The sequence below is a fragment of the Trichophyton verrucosum genome (genome assembly GCF_000151505.1).
Source record: "Trichophyton verrucosum HKI 0517 chromosome Unknown contig01174_1.f1.exp, whole genome shotgun sequence".
NCBI classification, from domain to species: Eukaryota; Fungi; Ascomycota; class Eurotiomycetes; order Onygenales; family Arthrodermataceae; genus Trichophyton; species Trichophyton verrucosum.
The window spans coordinates 1-20,306 of record NW_003315152.1 but is presented as its reverse complement, the minus strand read 5'-3'; the positions used below and the strand labels follow the sequence as shown (position 1 = coordinate 20,306).

Sequence of the window (20,306 nt, the reverse complement as noted above, 5' to 3'; positions counted from 1 at the left end):
TAAACTATATAAGCACGTAATTTGGAATTATATAATATTGAAATATATAGGAAAGAATAAATAAAGGGTATAGAATATCTTAATATAATCCCCTACCTCTAAATTCTTCTTTCTTATAAAATATAAAAGTATTTAGCTAATTTCGAGCGTATTTATGAAGCTGCATTTTAATAAAGCGGCCATATTCTCATACTAGATTTGGGGGGTGGAATCCAGATATTCATTTGACTATTGAAGGTATTTTCTTTTTATATCAGTCCATGAAAATAATCACCAAGAAGAGAAGCGTATCTTTAAAAGATTAATAATAGTAATAATCGTATGGAACAGCCCAACCAACCAACCAAGAGACGATGAAGGCTATACAAGTGACTGGGTGATCCCTTCAGCTTCAATAGGAGCATCAAGGAGGTGATCTTGGTCCTGAGCGGCAGACTTTTCCTCGTCCTTTTTCTTCTCGTGCTCTGCCCGCCAGCGGTCTCGCTCAGACGGCTTGCGAGAGTTACCTCTGGCCTTTCTTATGTGCAGCCGGTTGCCGTAGATGGCGCTGACGCCGTCCAGGGTCTTGAGAGCCTTGTCGGCCTCCTCTGCAGACTCTAGGTCCACGAAGAGGTAGTAATACTGGCTGCCAGACAGGGGCAGTTTGTCCCTATTAGATATTATGACTTTACTTATTGCCTCACTATATAGGATCTCGGTTAATTAATAGTAGACCCAGCCAAGCCCAGACGCATTAATGCAACAGGAAAAAAAGGGGGAAAAGGGGGGAGGGAAGATATGTAGAAACAGACATACATGTTAAACCCGTAAAAGACCTTGCGGATCTCGTAGTCGACGGTAGGCTGGTTACGCATCCGAGGCAGGCCACCGACGAACAGACGGCGACCCTCTGCAGCGTAGCCGTACCAATGCTTGGACGCATCGTCTCGAGTCCACCGCTCAAAGACGAACTTGGGAGGGTAAGTCCCCGCCGCCGCCGCCGGCTGCTGCTGTTGCTGCTGCTGCTGCTCGTTTGACTCCTCCCTGGGCTCCGGCGAGTCCAGGTCCAGGTCTCGCCGGCCCAGCGGCGGCTGCAGGTCTGCCCTGGGAACTCCCGGATTGACCTTGACGGGACGGCCCAGGACGAGCTTACCGTTTAAATCAGCCATGGCCCGCTCAGCCTGGTCTGTTGACTTGAGGTCGACGAAACAGTAGGATGGATTCCGTCCCGTAAAGGGGTCAATTGATATATAAATGCGTTCTCTTCACACACAACACACCCAAATGGGGATAAGACCGGCGGCGTACTAGGTTAGGAACTGAGAGGAATAATAATAACAAAAGCCTGAAACGAGAGCAATAGAAAGAAAGAGAGAGAGAGAGAAGGGGGGAAGTTCTAGACGTACATGTTGTAGGGGCTGGTGGTCTCGTCTCCGCCCTGGCCGCCGAACAGCTCGACGACGTCCTCCTTCTTGGCCATATAGGGCATGTTGCCGACGTACAGCCTCCTCCGCTCGACGATGGCCGGGTGAATGGGCGTCTGCACCTTGGAAGACGACGAGGGAGGAGACTCGTGGTATCGGGCACCCAGCGTCCTCAAGCTGCCGCTGCCGCAGTCAACGGCCTCCCAGCCACGAAAGCCCCGGATGTTGCCTCCTCCTCCTCCTCCTCCTCCTCCTGCTCCTCCTCCTGCTCCTCCCTCGCCGCGGCGGCTACTGCTGCTCCTGCTGCTGCTGCTGCCCGGCTTCCACCGCGGCCGCTCGAAGGGTGTCGACGTCAGCGAGGCGGTCGAGCTGGAGCTGGAGCTGGAGCTGGAGCTTGACGCAGGACTCGCAGCCGGCCGGGGCTCCCTTTGGGGCTCCCGCTGCCGCCAGTTGGTCGAGCTCTCTGATCGTCTCGCGCCGTGCTGAGCCATGGCGCCTCGGTCGTTTTTCTACCCGCCCAGATCAGCTGTCTGCAGTCTCCCCCCGGGGGCCATTATTATTATTATCATTGAAGGGCGATGGATGTCTCTGTCTCTCTGCCGCTTACCTGGCCTGTCTCTGGTCGCTGTCTTGGGTCGACTGCCATCCGCTCTCCCCGGGGCCCTTGGTCGAGCTGAAGTTTTGTGTGCGCCAGAAGTAAAACCGCCAAGTCTGGAGCTAGCTCGTGGTTAATATTAACTATAAGTATAAAAGTCAGTCCCTTTCGACTTCAACGGCGTCCGTCTGCATTATTATTATTATTCTCGATCTACGGCCGTGTCTCTGCTGCGAGTCTCCGCTGGCTGTCTCGAGCTCTCCATCTTGCAGCTCGCTAGCAGTCGATCTAGCTAGGGGGGTGCTGCTGGAAGGGGGGCCGGGCAGTGGTCCCTCTCTCACCCCCTGGGCGGCAAGACGCAGCCAGGGCCCAGCAGAGAAATAAATAGCACCAGCGCAGCCTCTCACGTTCTGGGTCCAGGGGCGCAGATTTGGTCGAGCAGCCAGCTAGAGGCAGAGACAGAGCCAGCAGCAGCAGCAGCAGCAGCAGAAGCAGAAGAAGAGGACGCACGCAGACTCGCCACGAAGAAGAAAAGAAGAAGCAGACGCGGCCGAAGAAGCAATGGAAGGCCGCAGAGCCAGCAGGAGATGCTGCTGCTGCTGCTGCTGCGTCTGCGTCGTAGGAAAAAGGAGACGGCCGTAGACAGTCAAGCAGACCCAGCGAGCTCCCCCTTTGCCCCTGAGCTACGTAAGATAGGCGTTTACTTATTTATATCTCGCTGGCAAGCCTCGAGTTTATGCTCGCTGTTATTATTTATTATTTATTCGTCTGTAGAAAAAGCCGAACTCGCAACCACCAACTTCACCCTCACCCTCACCACCCTCACTATCACCATCGCCATCACCATCACCAGGTAAGCCGTGCCGTGCCGTCTTCGTGTATCTTCTGCTGCCTTGCTTCTGGTCTGCGTCTGCCCTGCTGGCCAAACCGGCCGGGAACCCTGCCCAGCCCGTCCCTTTCGCCTGCAGCGTCCTCAACCCCTCGAAAAAGGACCTCATCCCCTTCTCTGCACCTCCAAGCACCAGCACCAACGCTCACGCTGACCAGCTCGTCTCCGTCTGTCCGTCTCTAGATCGCCTGCCGGTGCCTGATCTCGCTCAATTGACTCCTCTTGCCGCAGCAGCTACTCGAAGCTCCGAGCTTAACACTAAAACGCCCGTCGTTTGTTTATCCGGCCTCCCTCGACATGGCTAGTGGCAGGGCATTTGCAACCCATCTCCAGGCTCCCGGGGCAGAGGGACGCGATGAGAGCCAGAGCAGACACCATTTCAAATCTCAGTCCAACATGGTGAGTCCCCTCTTCTCCCTTTTTCTTCTTTTCTGGCTGCTGTTGGTGGTGCTTTTTGGGCCGTGGTGGTGGTGGTGGCGTACTCTGCTCGTGGCCGGGGGGGGGGGGGGTTGATTGATACCCTGACCCTCCTCGACGGCCAGCATCGCCTATCACGATCAACCATGGTCTACGATGGTTTACTGTGGTCTACAATGATCTACTGCATTCTACTGTGGTCAATGACGGCAATAGATGTGTTATGTACGGATATGCTAACAGAGACAGGCCTTCGAGAGCGCCTCGACAAACGTGGCGGCTGCGCAGATGCGCAACGCCCTCAACGCCCTTAGCGACACCGTCAAGGATCCCGCCGAAAAGAAGCGATTCGAGGCCGAGATGGACAACTTCTTCTCGCTCTTCCGCAGATACCTGAATGACAAGGCCAAGGGCAACGTCCTCTCCTGGGACCGCATTGCTCCTCCACAGCCCAACCAGGTGGTCGAGTACGACGACCTGGGCGAGTCCGCCTCGGTCGAGTATCTCAAGAAGCTCGCTGTCGTCAAGCTCAATGGCGGCCTGGGTACCTCCATGGGATGCGTGGGACCAAAGTCCGTCATCGAGGTCCGCGAGGGCATGTCCTTCCTCGACCTCTCCGTCAGACAGATCGAGTACCTCAACCGCACCTACAACGTCAGCGTGCCCCTGGTGCTCATGAACTCCTTCAACACCGACGATGACACCCAGTCCATCATCAAAAAGTACGAGGGCCACAACATCGACATCATCACCTTCAACCAGTCCAGATACCCCCGTATCCTCAGGGACTCCCTTCTCCCAGCCCCCAAGAGCTACAACTCCGCCATCAGTGACTGGTACCCCCCAGGTCACGGAGACGTCTTCGAGTCCCTCATGAACTCGGGCACCCTCGACAAGCTGCTCGACCGCGGTGTCGAGATCATCTTCCTTTCCAACGCTGACAACTTGGGTGCTGTCGTCGACATGCGCATCCTCGAGCACATGGTCAAGAACGACGCCGAGTACATCATGGAACTCACCAACAAGACCAAGGCCGACGTCAAGGGTGGTACCATCATCGACTACGAGGGTAAAGCCCGCCTGCTTGAAATCGCCCAGGTGCCCAAGGAGCACGTCAACGAGTTCAAGTCCATCAAGAAGTTCAAGTACTTCAACACCAACAACATCTGGATGAACCTCCGCGCCGTCAAGCGTGTCGTCGAAGAGGGCGGCCTCCAGATGGAGATCATCCCCAATGGCAAGACCATCCCTGCCGACAAGAAGGGCGAGGCAGACATCTCCATCATCCAGCTCGAGACTGCCGTCGGTGCTGCCATCCGCCACTTCAAGAACGCTCACGGAGTCAACGTGCCCCGTCGCCGCTTCTTGCCCGTCAAGACCTGTTCGGATCTCATGCTCGTCAAGTCTGACCTCTACACCCTCAAGCACGGCCAGCTCGTCATCGACCCCAACCGCTTCGGTGACGCTCCCCTGATCAAGCTCGGAACAGACTTCAAGAAGGTCTCCGACTTCATGAACCACATCCCCAGCATCCCTCGTATCCTCGAGCTCGACCACCTCACCATCTCCGGTGCTGTCAACCTCGGCCGTGGTGTCACCCTCAAGGGAACCGTCATCATTGTGGCCACCGAGGGCAGCACCATTGACATCCCCCCAGGCTCCATCCTTGAGAACGTCGTCGTCCAGGGCAGTCTTCGCATCCTCGAGCATTAGACGCTGGGCCCTTTTCTTCGCATACTCCACTACCATTCTCATCCCCCCTTCATGGCCATCGTCATATCATTGAACATTGACATGCTATTGCCATTGCCTTGCTCTACAGTATCCCGTTTTTAATCCTTTTTGTTTTTCTCCTCTGTCTGCGTGCAAAGTTTCCAATTTCATACTAAAGAAAAAAATCTGCTGTCGTCGGCGTTGTCTTTTACTTCCTTTTTTCTCCCCCCCTGAGCGTCTCCTAATCAACAAATAACACAATGCATATTTACTAACATTCCTTCCCTTTACATATGCTAAGAGAGAGAAAAATTGCAGAAACCAAATATTAAGATGAGCGGCTATACGTGCGTGAATCGAAGCAAAAGTGGTCATCGAAAATGGACAGTTATCATTTACTCTTCCTTCTCCAATCTGTCGTCTCATATAGTCAATTGTTCCTATTTGATTGACGGAAAATGCAATCCATCATACCCCTTAGGTCATGGCTTTATGTTTCATAGTCGCTTTTAATATCATTACACGCAGAAAAGTGCATAGAATATGCCAGGGTTAGATACTGCATTCGACATTTTACCAGCTTCCTCCCTATAAATGCCCCCATAGGCTCACCAAGCCAAATAAGAGAGAGAGGTGATGTCCTTCCTAGACCAAAAATACAAAGAAATGGATTAAAAAAATGTAGTAGAAACTGGGTCGGCCGTCAGTCATCATAAATCATAGCCACAGCAACAATGGCATACAGTTAACTTCGTCTCCGATGCGTAGACCGAGAACGTGGCCTACCCCCCGGATAACTACCATACTGCCCTTCACCACTGCTCCTATTCTTCCTTCTCTTCTCCTTACTACTGCCGGAGCTGTTCCTCAGCCCGTTTTTAATAGTAGACTCCAATTTTGCGGCATATTTCGCTCGTCTGCTGGTCTCCCGCTGACCGCCGCTGGAATTAATGATCGGTATCGGACCGGCGGTAGGAGGCATTGGTGCCGGAGGAGCAGCATATGCTGATGACGGCGGCTGTCCTTGTGCTTGTGCTTGTGTTTGTGCAGCTGTAGCGTATTCATCGTCCGAGATGTCGATGCTGCTATCACTCTCACTCCATGTCTCGTCCTCGCCGCGTCGTGGACGAGACCGTGAGCGTTCTATATCTCGCTCTCGTCCTCGTTCTCGTTCTCGCTCTCGCTCTCGTGCACTTCGAGACGAATGTATCTGGTCATCTGCATGTCTGTAGTCTTGGTAATAATGATGCTGGCGACGAGATGGGGACCCGCGAGAGTGAGAGCGAGGACGGATCTCAGTGCCCCGTCTCCCCCTTGTTTTCCTCTGTCTTGGCTCACGAAGAGATTGGTGACGGTGCAAGCGTGATCGATGATCTGGGTGCATTGGCTCGCTGTACTGATCAGTTGTCGTGGTAGGGGATGTCGGAGGAGACATATGCGGGTTCTCTGCTGGGTTGCTGGACCTTGAGCCGCGGTGAGAGCTGGGAGTGGAGTGACTGAAGTTGATCATGCCATCGTCATCGAACAGGTCAACATATCTAGGGTGAAAATGGTGGCTATGATGCTTTGGTGAAGGAAATGCATTTGCTGCACTGTCGTCGTAGGTTGTCGGTTTGATTTCGGGTATGTGTTTGGGCGGAGGGTACGAGTAGTAGGTCTCAGGTTCCTCCTCGTCTATCCTCCTCCTTGGTGACTCGTGCATGGGCTTATGTGAGGGTTGTCGATGGCGGTGCATGGATTCGTGAGAATGATGTCGTACGTGGGAGGAGCGAGAAGGGAATATCTCTTCGTGGGCAGGATGTCCGTGGTCGTGGTGTCGTGGTTCGCCCATCCGGTTGTGGTGATGATGTGCGTGAATATCTTCAGCAATAGCAACCCCTTCGTCGTCACCATCTGATGATTCGGGGTGTGCCCATGACCGTCTGTATGCACTCGGTGGGCTGGAATGGCCACGATAATGACATGATGTCTTGGATCGAGAGGCTGATGCAGGACGCTCGAAGCCGGCTGTCTTGGGCCCGGTGTCACCAGTATAGTTGGCTGCCTCAGTATACCGTAAAGGATGTGGGATACGGCTATGAGGTTCTCTAGAGCCTTGTCTCGATGCAGTGGCCCCATTTCTACCAGTGGGTGAATAGTAGTGACTCTGGTTGAAATAATCACCATCTTCCTCGTTTCTTGACTGGCGAGTCCCCCGTGTGCACGACGGAGGATGCGTATTACCAGGCGGCCGTGTATGTGGAGTAGTGGCAGCAGACTCTAGTTCTAGACGATTACTGACGGTTTCATGCCATTTAACCATGTCAGGATCTGGCTGTGTGGGGAAAGCAGACGCGGGAATGGTCTTGGGAAGCAAGTATCCTTCATGGACGTCAACTATATCAAACATTTCCACTGCTCTCTGGAGAAAAGGGGTGTGTTCTTCGGGGCAGAGCAAGAGCTGGATTGTCTGCCATCTGATATAGCCATGTGGCAGCAAAGCTGGAATAGACGGGGCTTCAAAGGCATTCTTGGTCGGTTGGAGGGTATGGAAGCAGCCTAGAGACTGGTATATAAACGAAAGAGAGGCACTGGGAGTGTTCAGAAACAAACTATCATAGTTTCCTCCTACAGCACGATAAAAGGCAGCCAGTTTCTCAGGGGTAAGCTCCTTTGTAGAAGATGAGGGATCGAGTTCAGACTATTTACACCGTTAGTCTATCACATAAATATGCTTTTGACGATGTATAGATATTATCATCAGGCAAAAAAAGACAAGAAGAAGACGAGAGGACGGGGTATATTTACGATAACACCTGCGAGCCCCAGACACAGCTGCTCTAGCCTCGGCGAGGGACTCTTGTCCGGCTGTATGAGATAGCCCCAGTCGAAGTCCTTCGCGGGCTGCTTTGGTCCCATCGTGTTGTACTCTATAAGAGCAACCATTTGACGTCCTCGAGGCCTCGCCGTCGCTTTTTCTAGAACGCCGCGCTTGGGGTATATCCACACTGTGTGTTTTTTTGTCTTGCTCTCTCACTCTTTCGCGAGTCAGGAGGGGCTCAGCCTGCTTTTTAACAGCAGACGAATGAGGCGCAAACAGGCTGCGATGCAGGGGTCGTTTGCTGCGGGCGCATGGTTGCCTAGGCAGTGTGGCCCAGGCAGCGAGAGGCAGCAAGAAGTCGAACGCCTGCGAGGACGAGAGAATCACACGAGGGCCCGCTGCCAAACGACGGCCGCAGAGAAAGACCGGTGTATCAACAAGGTGTAAGGGGGCTCGACCTCGAAGCCGCCTTGACTGCGTGGATATTTATTTAGCTCGTTAGTTAACCTCAGGTTGTTGCCCAACGGACGAGAGGGACCCGGCAAGCAGCTAAAACAACCAACTAGTCTGGCTCGCTCGCGAACTGTCCGGCGCTTGTGTGCTTGAAACCGCTCTGACGCGGCGTATAGCAGGCCAGCTATATGGCCATCAGCATGATATATATATATATATATAGTGTTTGAGGCTGGCCGGGTCTGCGTTCTGTCACACCGGATGCCGCCTACCTACGACGCCGGCGCCTGCGAACGACCTGCTCCCGCCGACCTCGAGGAATCCCCCACATAGGGTCACGAGCAGGCCAGGACAAGGCTGGCTGGCTGCGTGAATCGGCGAGAAGAGGAAGACGACTGACGAGAGGAATAAGAAACGAAGACACAAGACGAAAAAGAAATACGATGGATGGATAGTAAGGGGAGCGTTCCGGAAGTTTAGCTGTAGCATGCAGCGGGAAAGTCGCCTTTCTCGCCCATGGATCGCCCTCCAGTGGGATCCGAAACCTCGCCGCGGTGCCTGGACTGGACAGGAACAGGAGCTGGTGGAGGAGCTGGAGGACCCGAGGAGCCTTGCTGTGCCTGCTCCCGGCTTATGACGCAATGTGCTGCACTAGACGGCACGTATATCTAAAGCATACATTATCCTCTCAAGGTTGTATGGAGGGAGACTCTCCGAGTGTCATCCATGACCCGAGTGAGTATATTATCTGTTTTGCGTAGAAAAGAGAAAATAAAAAAGAAAGAAAGAAAGAAAGGTACCAAACGCCTTGCTTCCAAACCAGCAGACTAAGTGCGCTCCTCTCCCCCCCCCAAAGGAAATAAACCCCCAAGATGTACGAGGCTAGCCCTGGAAAGAGGTCAGTACCGCTTCCTCGTGGGCTCCGGGCTTGGGCTGCGGGTAACACTCCGCTCGTCCCGGCCGCGCAGTCTCAGCCATTTTTTCGTGGAAAGCTCCAGCTCCCGATCAAGCTCCTCGCTGGGCTCCTTGCGGTGGATGAAATTGCAGAATCCACCTCGCACACACCCTTCGCCGCTATTCAGTCGGCAGCACGCTTCTCTGAAATCGGTGACGGGCGATAGCTCGCAGTATATCGGTCGAGCAGCGTACCAGCGAGAGTTCAACGCATCGCAGGCCTTTTGTGCAGAGTCTTCGTACTTGAATCTAGCATATACATTTCCAATCAAGTCTGGTGTCCGTGGTTAGCCAGCGTACTTCGTTGCGCACTGCAGTATACACGAAAATGGAGAAGAGATACACCTACGGTCGTTATTGTTCTCGCACACCACCACCTCCTCAATCTCGCCGTACTTGCACATCTCACACCAAAAGTCCTCGTAGAAGGCATCGAAGTGGTTCTGCAGCTGGCTGGGATTCATCTTATTCTTGGGGTCATATTGCGGGTTCTGGTATAGGTTCGGTAGGAGGATAGTCTGCGAGTACGACGGCTTGACGTGCTTTCGCGAACAGCGGTCACCATGACGGCATGCGCCGATTTTGTAGTAGAACGAGCAGTTAACCTATGCGGCGGGCCTGATGTTAGCTCCTGTCTGCAGGAAGGCGGCTGTGATGCGGCATCGCAAGGGAGCTGGTTCCCGGGGGGAGAGAGCTTACCTTATCTTGCTCTGTTCCGAAGATAGATGCGAGGTAGTTGGCCATTTTCGAAGGTGCGTGAAGCTGAAGAGTGGCTGCGAGAGTATTGTCCGAGAACAATTCAAGGGTATACCCGTGACAGAGACCGTGTTTCTTCCTGAAGAATTTGCTTGATTGACTGAAGCTCGATCACTTTTCTCTTTCTTCGACTTTCTAGGTCGACTTTGAAGATTCGGCGAAGTCGAAGTGGCGAGTCACGTGTTAGTTCCGAGGAATAACTTAGTGCCGGAAGTTTAAATGTTTATCCGGTTCCTGGCCCGAGCGCCGTTAGAGTTTACAGGGGTACAGCCTATATAAAAAAAGGTATCAATCTATATAAAATCCCTCTGGTTCTAATGGACAATCATAGTAGATACCAAGTAAGTTCGACTGATTCTGGCATATGGGATAATTCTGTGAACTAAGGGGCGGGTTTTATTGTTATAAAGTCAATGTTATTCACAGAGGTACTGCTACATATATATAGAATGGAGCTATGTATTTACTTCTATGGACACCATCTACTCGCCGAGTGACGAGATAAACAAACAGAAAAAGGGACCTAGATAGATAGTTGTAATAATTATAAAATGTCTTCCTTGTTCTAACTCCTTCCACACAGCTTCTCCCATGCTCTCTAACTTTTTGCATTCAGCCATTATTATTATTGATTTGGTACAATCATTCTTCCTTCTCAAATAAGACTAAGTTGAAAAAATAAGGGCTAATATAGTAAGTTACTTTTCACTTCATTTTGATGTTGAGATCTCCTGATAGTCTACGGCTCTTTCCCCTTGCTATGACACCTTCTGAGTCCTTTTGCCTCCAATATTCCCTTTACGTTAAGGATTATAGTCATGTTCATATACCCGGTACCAAAGGCTATCCTTAAAATACCCGGCTGGTCAGGGAATATCCATAAAGCTAATTTTTATTTTTGGGGCTGGGTATTAGTTTATTTATTTGAACTCTTTAAAGGTTAATTAGAGATTGATAGCATTCATCATGCTACCTTCTATTGATCCACCTCAAGCGGAGATGAAGCCAGCATCTAAGTACAGCCTCATGGAACAAGTGGAAACCCCCTGCGGAAATCTCCTGGTCACTGGCGGGTCAGAGGAGTATAGCGCGGAGTATCCTCCTAAGATTGCAACATTTTACTACCTGGGTGAGTTAAATGATGAGATGAAGCCAATATACTCCCAAGGTAATGGCAGATCATTTACCATCAGAGGGAACGTCTATCATATCTTCGGTAAAACCATATGGAAAGACGCAAAAGGAGAAGTAGTGGGCGAAGCCGCAAATTCACTAGCATTGGTCTCTGATCCAGAAGTGAACCCAATAGCGAACATTGCTATGCCGATTAGCAGGGGTATGGCGCCTTTCCTGCCTCTCACAAAGAACGAAGAAGAGCTTGAGAAAAGTCATAACCACAAAATCGTACTGGAAATGCCTGGTGGTTTCTGCAAGCCTGAACCTGATGCAATTGGAGGCTATATCTGGTTCCAGAAATACATACAGATCCGTTCAACCGAGGGTATCGTTGAGACCGCGTTTCAAGGAGTTAGCTTGGCCATCGCGGTAAGGAACAGACATACAGAGGAAGTTAGGGCCGAGCGGATCATGCACGATGAGCTGCTCTTCACTGATAGCGAACCAGCGTTTGGTTCATTCTGCTCAGTTCTTGAGAGTTATTATTTCTATGTCTGGGGAAAGCTTGGTGAGGATATCTATTTGGCCAGGGTTGAGAAATACGAGCCACAAAATCGCAGTGCATATGAATACTGGGATGGGTATAATTTCACACAGGATATTTCGACTGCTGTGCCTGTGTTTAGCGGCTACTCATCTGGGACAATCATGCGTTCAAAAATATTTGGTCATCTTTATAACTGGATGTTCATAGGAGGAACCGAATCAAACATGCCAGTGGTGACCATCGGTGTGGCGCATGATATCCAAGGCCCGTATATAATGCATAGCCTGATCAAGTCAGAGCATGTACACCCAATGCTTCGACAGGTGCACTCTGTGTATGCACATCATTGGGCGTATACCGAAAGAGATGGTCAACTCCTGATAACTTGGAACGAGAGGAAGACCGGTAACATTATTGGAACAAAACTCCAGTTTTCAATGTGTAAGTTATCTGCTTTACCACGGTGGTAGTCTATAAGCTAACATCCATCCAAGCTCACGGAGGAGCATATTGGAAGGATATCTCGTTCATTTACATGCCATGTAAGTGAACCATCACCATGTTTTCAAAAATTGCCATATATTGCTGACAGTCCTTCAGCTGCAATATCTTCCATGATCATGGACGGGAAAGAGCTGATCATATCGTTTGCTCGGGCAAAGAAAGCTGCCTGTAAGTGTTCAACTAATGATCCTGAGTGCTTCAATCATAGAGGGTTGACAAGTTGCAAAATTAGGCAGAATCGATTATGATATGGACGGCGAGACTATCATCAGGGTTTTTTCAGGGGACGTGGAATCAGTGAACGCAGCTGTAGACTCCATTTGCAATCTTATCCGCCGCTGGTGTAATGAATTTCTCGACGAGGGCAAGGCAGCAAAGGCCAGCAGCTCATTGAAGGGGATGCTGAGATGGCCCTTTAGTATCTTCACATCATTGTCACTCCAATCAGAATAGCCACCTATCACCCCATCTCTTCTTCCTGTCGTAGAAGTAGAAATATACAAAGAACGCCCTGTCATGCCATGTCGTCTAATGCCGAAAAGGCCTCGGCGTTCTGCGCCGGCTTAGCGCGGCTACTCCCTAGCGCCGAGCCGCCCGCCCAAGCATAAATAACAACCCCGACAGCCGCGCATCTTTCTCCGCATTCCCTCACCAACCTCCCCGTCCTTGCAACAACCACCAGCAACCTCGAGCTGCAAGCCAGCCACTCTATTAGACAGCGCCATTGCATGCCACAGCCTTGTCAAGATGCTTCCTCCTTTCGATTACTTCCAGTACCGTAGTGCTCGGTAAGCTGAGTACCTAAAAATCCTTCCCCTCTCCTTTGTTCGGTTGTTACCTCGGGTACCTAGCTAGTTACTAAGTAGAACCAACAAACAGCAACTTCAAGCGCAACCAAAGATCGCAGCGCTTTGCCTCTTTGCCTTCCGTCTACCATGCTCCCTTCTCCGCCTTTGATCAGTCTGTGATCGACAAGCCAATCGAAGAGCTTGTGCAAGACGTCCACAAGGGCGCCCTCGCCCCCGTCGATGTACTACATACTTATGGCAAGATCGCCATCAAGGCACAGGAACGATGCAATTGTATAACGGAATTGCTGATTCCAGAGTCTGAGGAATGGGCAAAGTCTGGGATCAACCTTCAGGGGCCATTGGCTGGTATCCCCGTTTCGTTGAAAGACTCCATCCAGGTTGGTGGCTTCGACACTTCTGTGGGCTATACGAGATATACCCGTCAGCCAGCTGCAAAGGATGGTGCCCTAGTTAGGCTGTTAAAAGACGCAGGTATGTGGTTTCGGTAGTCACAATATGCAGTTTCCCTGTCTGACATGATTCAAGGTGCCGTTCCATATGCAAAGACTGCTCTTCCGATCACACTACTCTCCTTTGAATCTACCAATGATCTCTGGGGAGTTTGCCGTAACCCCCATGGCTCTGCTTTCACTCCTGGTGGCTCTTCTGGTGGTGAAGCTGCTCTCTTGGCCATGGGAGGCCGTATTGGTGTCGGCTCTGATGTTGCTGGCTCCGTCCGTCTCCCTGCTGCATGGAGTGGTTGTTATTCTCTCCGCTGCAGCACTGGGCGATGGCCGAAGGCCGGTGTCAGCACTAGTATGGCGGGACAGGAGGGCGTTCCTAGTGTTTTCAGCCCTATGGCAAGAACACTCAATGATCTGACTTACTTTGCTCGGTCCATTATTGGAATGGAGCCATGGAAGTACGATACCACAGTTCATCCAATCGTCTGGAGGAGCGAAATAGAAGACGAGGCCAAGACGAAGAAGCTCCGAATTGGTGTTATGAGTTCAGACGGTTAGTTGTTCCCTTTGCCCTCCTAATTGCCTTTAGCCCACAGTTTTTTCACTAACATGAAGCCCCGCAGGCGTTGTACCACCAACTCCTGCAGTTGCCCGTGGAATAAACACCACAGTTGCTGCTTTGACCGCAGCCGGGCACACAATCGTTGAGGTTAAGGAGCCAGAGACTGCTACTTCCCTAATGGGTCTTAACCTCGCTTCTCTTCTGCTGAACTCTGATGGTTGTGAAACGTTCAATTCCCATTTGCAAACGGGTGAATCTTCTGATCCGGGTGCTGCCCACCTAACCACTTTCTCTTGGTTTTCTTGGCCATTCCGATATGCCTATTACCTCTTTGTTCGCTACATTAAGCGTGATCCAACATGGGCGTACCTTCTCCGTGACTTTGGCCTCAAAACTGCTACTCAGCAATGGAAGCTTGTCGCCCAGCGTGAAACTTTCCGTGCTACCTGGCATGACTGGTGGAACGCCAAGGAGCAAGACTTCGACTTCATTCTTTGCCCTGTCAATGCCACCCCTGCTCTCCCCCACGGCGCGATGACTGACGCTGTCAGCGCCTGTGGTTACACTTTCTTCTGGAATATGCTTGATTATTCTGCCGGTGTCATTCCAGTCGGCCATGTTGACGCTAAGAGGGATGCTCTTGTTGGGCCTGATGGCAAAAAGGGCAAGAATGTGTACAAGCGGGTGTTGAAGAACTTGGGTGTTGACAGTGCCGTTTCTCGGGGTGCCTGGAAGTACTATGATGCTGATGCAATGCACGGTCTTCCTATCGCTGTTCAGGTTGTCGGGCGAAGGTGGCACGAGGAGAAGGTTATCGGATGTATGCATGCTGTTGAGCGAGCTTTGGAAGAGTACAAGGGCCCGGGTGGTGATGGTGGAAAGTATCAGCTCTTGGAAGTTGACTGAATTGTTGGCATCACTGTTCTTTCTTGATCACATCAACTTATTTCCTGTAGTAGCTAGCGGTCATTGTGCTATTATCAAGAATTTTATAATCATTGCATCTACAATCGCGTCAGAGAGCTTGTCAGCCCATGGAAGGTTGTATGTATTATTTTACTTTGAGTTTTCTATTCGAAGAATTATCTGTATTAAGCATCATGTGGTATGGAGTTATAAGATGAAGCGTGGCCCATTTTATTAAAAGAAGGAAGAAGGGGGTCGGTTGGCCTTGCATAATATTCTTCAGCGGCAGTATAGTCATCCTCAATGGCCACACTCGATCTTCCCATCGGTACATCGCCATAATTCGGTTCGATATCCACGTTGCGGTCTAAACAAGAATGGAAAAGCTTAGACTTATGCCAAACAAACAGAGTAAGAATTCCCCCGGCCAAAAATGTACCAGCCGTAAGTAGTACATTTACCGGCAAGGGGTCACCATTGAACTCCCTCAAAGTGATCATTTCCAACGGAGTTTGAAGAAAACTCCCTATACTGGCTGCAAATATTATCAGACCATAGACTTTACCGAAGGTCTGGAAACCAAATATCTTTGCTGTGTAGTCCGAAATTGCCGTATAAAAGTAGGGCCGGTATAATGTGAAGAGTATGATGTTAACGTATCCCATAGTTAGATTGTTAGGGATGCAGCCTGTAATGCCTATGACGGTTGTCGCTCCAACAAGAAGCAACAGCATGGATGGTAATGTGGCATAGTCGAGAAATAACCCTATAAACGGGGTAGTGACAATACCTCCGAGAGGCAGCAGACAGTCAAATAGCTGATTTAACGATCTGGCGAGCGTGGGAGAAGATAAGAGATACTCGTATTGTACACGGAGGGTGGATATTAAATAGTTTATCCGAAGAAACTGGCCCATCGCAAAAATTGCCAGTAGAATAAACCACCATGAACTAATTTGCTCTGATGCCGGCAAGGTGTGTAGGATGCCCCATAATTGATTGCTGGTATTCTGTCTCCAGTTTGTTTCCTTCACCGAGGGAAACATCCAGGTATCTTTGATATGATCGTAGTCGTAATCTTCAAGGACAGCCTTGAGTTTGTCTACAGTATCATGATATGTGGAAGGTTGCTGATCTGGATCAAGGGCTGAGACAGCATTAGTCCTCTCGTTCTCCATTTCTTCGGCCAAAATATCTTGAGTGTGTCCGATGAGCTCTCCAATAGTACTGTATGGTCTTGGCGGCATTAGAAATACCTGAGCTACCAGGATAAGTCCTGGCACAGCAAGGTATAGAAGAAATAAAATCTTCAGTGAAGCTCTTGTGCTGTGAACGCTGCGAAAGACTAAAAATAGAGCGCTCGAGAGATCAAATGCACCGGTCAAAATAGCCAGTATTAGGCCGGAGTGGTTCGGGAAAGCGTTTGACAGATGTAAACAAGACGTAAAAACAGACACACCACCCATTGCCATGAGAGTATATCCGAATAAATGCCTGTCATAAGGAAAATGGGAAGCAGATGCAAATAAAAGGGACCCCATGGCAATGAGAATAGCACCAACTCCGCCCGTAAATCGAGGGCCATAATGGTCTAAAATGGAACCACTTGGTAAAGCAAAGAGATTTGATGCTATTGCTGATACAGTGAACATAAAATTTAATCTAGTGTGAGGGTTAGTGGTGGATTGCAGAGCAAACTATGGAACTGGGTAGCGCACCGTAACTCCTGCTTGTAGCATGCCCCCATTCCTGGGACAGCTTCATCTTCCGTGCATAGATAGCTATACACACCTTCATTGATAAGGATTGGTTTTAGGGCAGCATATCCGAAAATTATGCCAGTAGACATGGAGCAGTAGATTATAGAGATGATGACTTGTACTAAATCCAAAATGCAAGGCTGAATTAGTTGCTCACCCAGTTGCAGCCCTTCAGGGTTTAGAGAATTAAAATAGCGCAGGATACATCGCTTGACTGGTACTTGAACTTACCTATCCTCTTATTCCTACTTGTCTCATAAGCACCGAATACACTTGGCCTCTTCCAGCGGCGGTTATAAGCCATGTTATGGACTTTTCTACCTTGGTTAGCGAGCAGTTTTGGTCACTGTTGTGTTAACCGATTAAATGAAAGTGCCACGACATGTCATATTATTGTAATATGCTACACTGGTGTAGTGTGTGTCCACGGTGAGTCCAACAGGATGCCCCTTCTGCTATAGCAAAGCTGTCTGCCCGCAGACACGCCTTCAGTCAGGGTGTGAGCTAGTAACAGGTAGCTTCGGGCAGTGGACCCAAGGTTAGTCACCCTACAACCTTGAAATGCAGCCCAGAAGAAGAGAACTCGCCGTGAGAATTCGAGGTTGATCCTGAAGTTCAAGTTGGTTGACGTTGAAAGCTTTGACGTCTTGGATGCGGCTCTCACGAACTCACCACTCACGTGAACAATGATGGCCTGGGCGTCGTTAGTGAGTTTCATATGACGTCACATATCAACAAGATCTATACAACTAACTAGTCCCCTAATAAAAAAAAAAATTATAATATACAAATAGTAGATGAAATGTTATTCAGGAAGTGTCAACTTCAGCTGGGAATTACGAAAGTCACCTGGAAGAGACTCGATGCAGGTAGAGGGCTCCTAACTAGCAAATAGTTACCGAAGGTAACATATAACTAACCAATCATTAGACAACAAACCACAGTATTAGAACAAGAGATGAAGCTACACTGATTAGCTTTAATTCATCGACAGTGAGAGGTCTTCTATACTTGGCATTTGCGCAATGCTGTCGATGGTTTGCAGGTTCTGTAGCCTGCAGCATTGTCTAACTATTGAAGGAAATACCCATTTCGAGTGCCCAGGCGAGTTTGAAATCTGTAGGCAACTTTTAAACGGAACATACGTACCAAGCTAGTAAGTTGGTCGCTGCTAAAATGAGAAGACCAAATTTATGACTTTGAGATGAGCAGAAAATTCAAGTGTCCTCTAGAAGTGAGGATGGTCGATGGATTTAAACCACAATTCTACCAAGCACATTGCAAACGGTTGTCACGATACCCCGTATAAAAAACAAAGATTCAGTAGACTCAAATAAAGATACACAAGTCATTGCACCGACACTCCTGCTGTCAGGATATGTTTTGTCGGAGTATGGCTTGCAGATCTCGAACTAAAGGGCTTGATCAAGCTTTTGATTTCCCCATAGCCCAACTAACGAGTTAACTACCTAATCACTCTTACTTAGATGAAAATGAAATTTCTATGTGTTTCTGTGGAATTCTTAAGATTTGACATATCAACAAGGTTGACCGTCATATCAAACCACGGCAACTTGCGCCACGTCATCCAACATAACTGCTCTGGGCTAGTAACACTCCCTTACCTTGATTTGGCCAACTGCCTGCGCCTCCCTCTCCCAGTCCCGTTAGATAATGACATCACGATACTTCCTCTCTCGAGTATACTCCCTGCCTCCTTTCATGGGAATGTAAATAGAGGAAGAAATGAGCCTATGAGAATAATACCTTGAGCGTTATCGTGCTGGATCGGATTTGCGTTGAAGTTACCTCCTTGAACATTGTCAGGATTACTGGGAATACTACATTGATATTCATCCTTACAAATGCAAGTTGAACAGAGGGTGACACAAAGTCAGTCCGTGCCTAACTAGTTAGTTAAATTGAGCCTATGCCTGACAGGCAAATAGAATTCCAAAGAACTGACAACCTCAAAGTATCAGCCCAAACATTTGGACATCGAACGAATGCCCTGTCTCATATAGACGATAATATAGAGTATCTGCACGCTTCCATGCTGACTTCAGAGAGCGTTATTGTTAGTTACCAGAGGCAAAGAGAAGGAAAATAAGTTCTAGTAGATCTTCCCATACATTACCTTCAACCTGTGCTCTGGAGTTAAATCCTCGATACCAGCGTAAGGTAGGGTATGAATCATGCCAACACTTCAATCGCCACAGGTTATCACCTGCATGGTTTAAACATATCCTCTTTTTCAGACCTGCATGATGATTATGCTTCTTCGAGTTGTGAAAGTGTTCAACAGTGGGTGGACCTAGGAATATGGAGAGGAAGAAGAAAATTGATGTGCTAACCGGGGAATATAAATAAACCCCAAGCCCGATGTCACTGGGATCTAAATAACTACTGCTCCCCACACTTCAGAGGTATACTTCAAGTAAATTGCCTGCACATCGGGTATTTCTCCTATTTGCATACCGTTATCCATCCATGTCTGAACAAATAATTGAACGATTCCCGGTGTCGGCTGGGCCTGATGCCATTTTTGAAAGCTTCAAAAAGAATGGAGTGGTTGTTATTGAGAACTTCGTTAAGAAGGATCAACTGGACCGATTCACTGCCGAAATCGACCCTGCCCTGCAGAAGCTAACGGCGGGATATGCCTCTCGCATAGATGGTGATGAACCAGTAGATGATTTCTTTGGGAAGAAAACCAAACGCCTTGGCCAATTGTCAACTGTTAGCTCTGTCTTCCGCCACGAGTTTTTGGAGCATGACTTAATGCATTCTCTTTTGGAGCGAAACTTTATCGATCATCCTCAAGCCGAATATTGGATGAATACAAGTGATGTCATCGAAATTGGACCTGGAAGCAAGCCACAACCTATTCACCGTGATCTAGAGCTGTATCATCCATTTATTATAGGAGGTCCCGCGATGCCAGAGGCTGTATGCAATTTCATGGTTGCTCTCACCCCATTTACGGCGGAGAACGGAGCGACGGTGTTCGCCCCCGGGACCCATCTTAACGAAAGCTTTGAGAGACTCGAGGACGGAGAGCTGCCGGGCGGTGACAAGACTATCTCAGCTGTCATGAACCCAGGGGACTGTGCCTTTTTTTCAGGAAAGGTCATTCATGGCGGTGGCACCAATAGTACAGCTGATGAGTTCCGGCGTGGTTTGTCCATGAGCTTTATTCGAAGAATATTGTCGCCAGAGCAAGCACACCCGCTTTCAATTTCCCGAGAGATTATTGAGACCATGTCGTACCGAGGCCAGGCAATGCTTGGATTCCGAAGCAATTGGCCTGCAATTGGAGATGAGCCAGCTATCATCTGGTCCTATCAAGGGTCGGATATTGGAAAGAAGCTGGGGTTGGGAGACAAGAACTAAGGCCGTCGAAGTGTTATGTTATAGTTTTCCCCTTGTACAGCCCTAGTTTCACTGCCTAGAGGTCTGTGGCTCAAGGCTCAATCAGTTCCCTTCAACAAAGTCTATTTTTCCACCGTAAAAGTCGGTCGAATAATCTGATAGATAATGGGGCGCTGAAACATGACATTTGCTGGAGGTATACGGCATCTATTCAGTATTATTCATAGCAAAATTCGTTTTCAACAATCAAATTCTACCAAGTTCCGAGTTCCCCAATTCGGCATAACTAGCATTTTCTTTTTTC

The 20,306-nt window shown here is 49.4% G+C and overlaps 9 protein-coding genes across 9 annotated transcripts; 5 read left to right on the top strand and 4 right to left on the bottom strand.

Moving 5' to 3' along the window:
- Nucleotides 1-360: 360 nt before the first annotated feature.
- Nucleotides 361-1,894, bottom strand: TRV_07878 (ribonucleoprotein, putative; the record flags this gene model as incomplete). Its single annotated transcript, XM_003018075.1, has 3 exons — nucleotides 361-682; nucleotides 796-1,242; nucleotides 1,386-1,894. 3 exons carry the CDS (start codon nucleotides 1,892-1,894, stop codon nucleotides 361-363), a joined length of 1,278 nt encoding a protein of 425 aa, XP_003018121.1.
- Nucleotides 1,895-1,985: 91 nt separating this feature from the next.
- On the top strand, nucleotides 1,986-3,192 carry TRV_07877 (uncharacterized protein; the record flags this gene model as incomplete). The annotated part of the gene is made up of 4 exons (XM_003018074.1): nucleotides 1,986-2,099; nucleotides 2,295-2,685; nucleotides 2,773-2,851; nucleotides 2,967-3,192. The coding sequence occupies 4 exons, from the start codon at nucleotides 1,986-1,988 to the stop codon at nucleotides 3,190-3,192; spliced, it is 810 nt and encodes a 269-aa protein (XP_003018120.1).
- A 400-nt stretch (nucleotides 3,193-3,592) lies between these two features.
- Nucleotides 3,593-5,017, top strand: TRV_07876 (uncharacterized protein; the record flags this gene model as incomplete). The annotated part of the gene is made up of 1 exon (XM_003018073.1): nucleotides 3,593-5,017. One exon carries the CDS (start codon nucleotides 3,593-3,595, stop codon nucleotides 5,015-5,017), a length of 1,425 nt encoding a protein of 474 aa, XP_003018119.1.
- A 518-nt stretch (nucleotides 5,018-5,535) lies between these two features.
- On the bottom strand, nucleotides 5,536-7,942 carry TRV_07875 (uncharacterized protein; the record flags this gene model as incomplete). Its single annotated transcript, XM_003018072.1, has 4 exons — nucleotides 5,536-5,605; nucleotides 5,630-5,662; nucleotides 5,824-7,697; nucleotides 7,805-7,942. 4 exons carry the CDS (start codon nucleotides 7,940-7,942, stop codon nucleotides 5,536-5,538), a joined length of 2,115 nt encoding a protein of 704 aa, XP_003018118.1.
- A 1,227-nt stretch (nucleotides 7,943-9,169) lies between these two features.
- TRV_07874 (uncharacterized protein) lies at nucleotides 9,170-9,968 on the bottom strand (the record flags this gene model as incomplete). The annotated part of the gene is made up of 3 exons (XM_003018071.1): nucleotides 9,170-9,498; nucleotides 9,574-9,742; nucleotides 9,924-9,968. 3 exons carry the CDS (start codon nucleotides 9,966-9,968, stop codon nucleotides 9,170-9,172), a joined length of 543 nt encoding a protein of 180 aa, XP_003018117.1.
- A 978-nt stretch (nucleotides 9,969-10,946) lies between these two features.
- TRV_07873 (uncharacterized protein) lies at nucleotides 10,947-12,600 on the top strand (the record flags this gene model as incomplete). The annotated part of the gene is made up of 3 exons (XM_003018070.1): nucleotides 10,947-12,084; nucleotides 12,244-12,315; nucleotides 12,380-12,600. 3 exons carry the CDS (start codon nucleotides 10,947-10,949, stop codon nucleotides 12,598-12,600), a joined length of 1,431 nt encoding a protein of 476 aa, XP_003018116.1.
- Nucleotides 12,601-12,894: 294 nt separating this feature from the next.
- Nucleotides 12,895-14,870, top strand: TRV_07872 (acetamidase; the record flags this gene model as incomplete). Its single annotated transcript, XM_003018069.1, has 4 exons — nucleotides 12,895-12,935; nucleotides 13,027-13,430; nucleotides 13,461-13,955; nucleotides 14,050-14,870. 4 exons carry the CDS (start codon nucleotides 12,895-12,897, stop codon nucleotides 14,868-14,870), a joined length of 1,761 nt encoding a protein of 586 aa, XP_003018115.1.
- Nucleotides 14,871-15,055: 185 nt separating this feature from the next.
- On the bottom strand, nucleotides 15,056-16,934 carry TRV_07871 (MFS transporter Fmp42, putative; the record flags this gene model as incomplete). Its single annotated transcript, XM_003018068.1, has 3 exons — nucleotides 15,056-16,500; nucleotides 16,662-16,751; nucleotides 16,862-16,934. 3 exons carry the CDS (start codon nucleotides 16,932-16,934, stop codon nucleotides 15,056-15,058), a joined length of 1,608 nt encoding a protein of 535 aa, XP_003018114.1.
- A 2,186-nt stretch (nucleotides 16,935-19,120) lies between these two features.
- TRV_07870 (uncharacterized protein) lies at nucleotides 19,121-20,023 on the top strand (the record flags this gene model as incomplete). The annotated part of the gene is made up of 1 exon (XM_003018067.1): nucleotides 19,121-20,023. One exon carries the CDS (start codon nucleotides 19,121-19,123, stop codon nucleotides 20,021-20,023), a length of 903 nt encoding a protein of 300 aa, XP_003018113.1.
- Nucleotides 20,024-20,306: the final 283 nt, after the last annotated feature.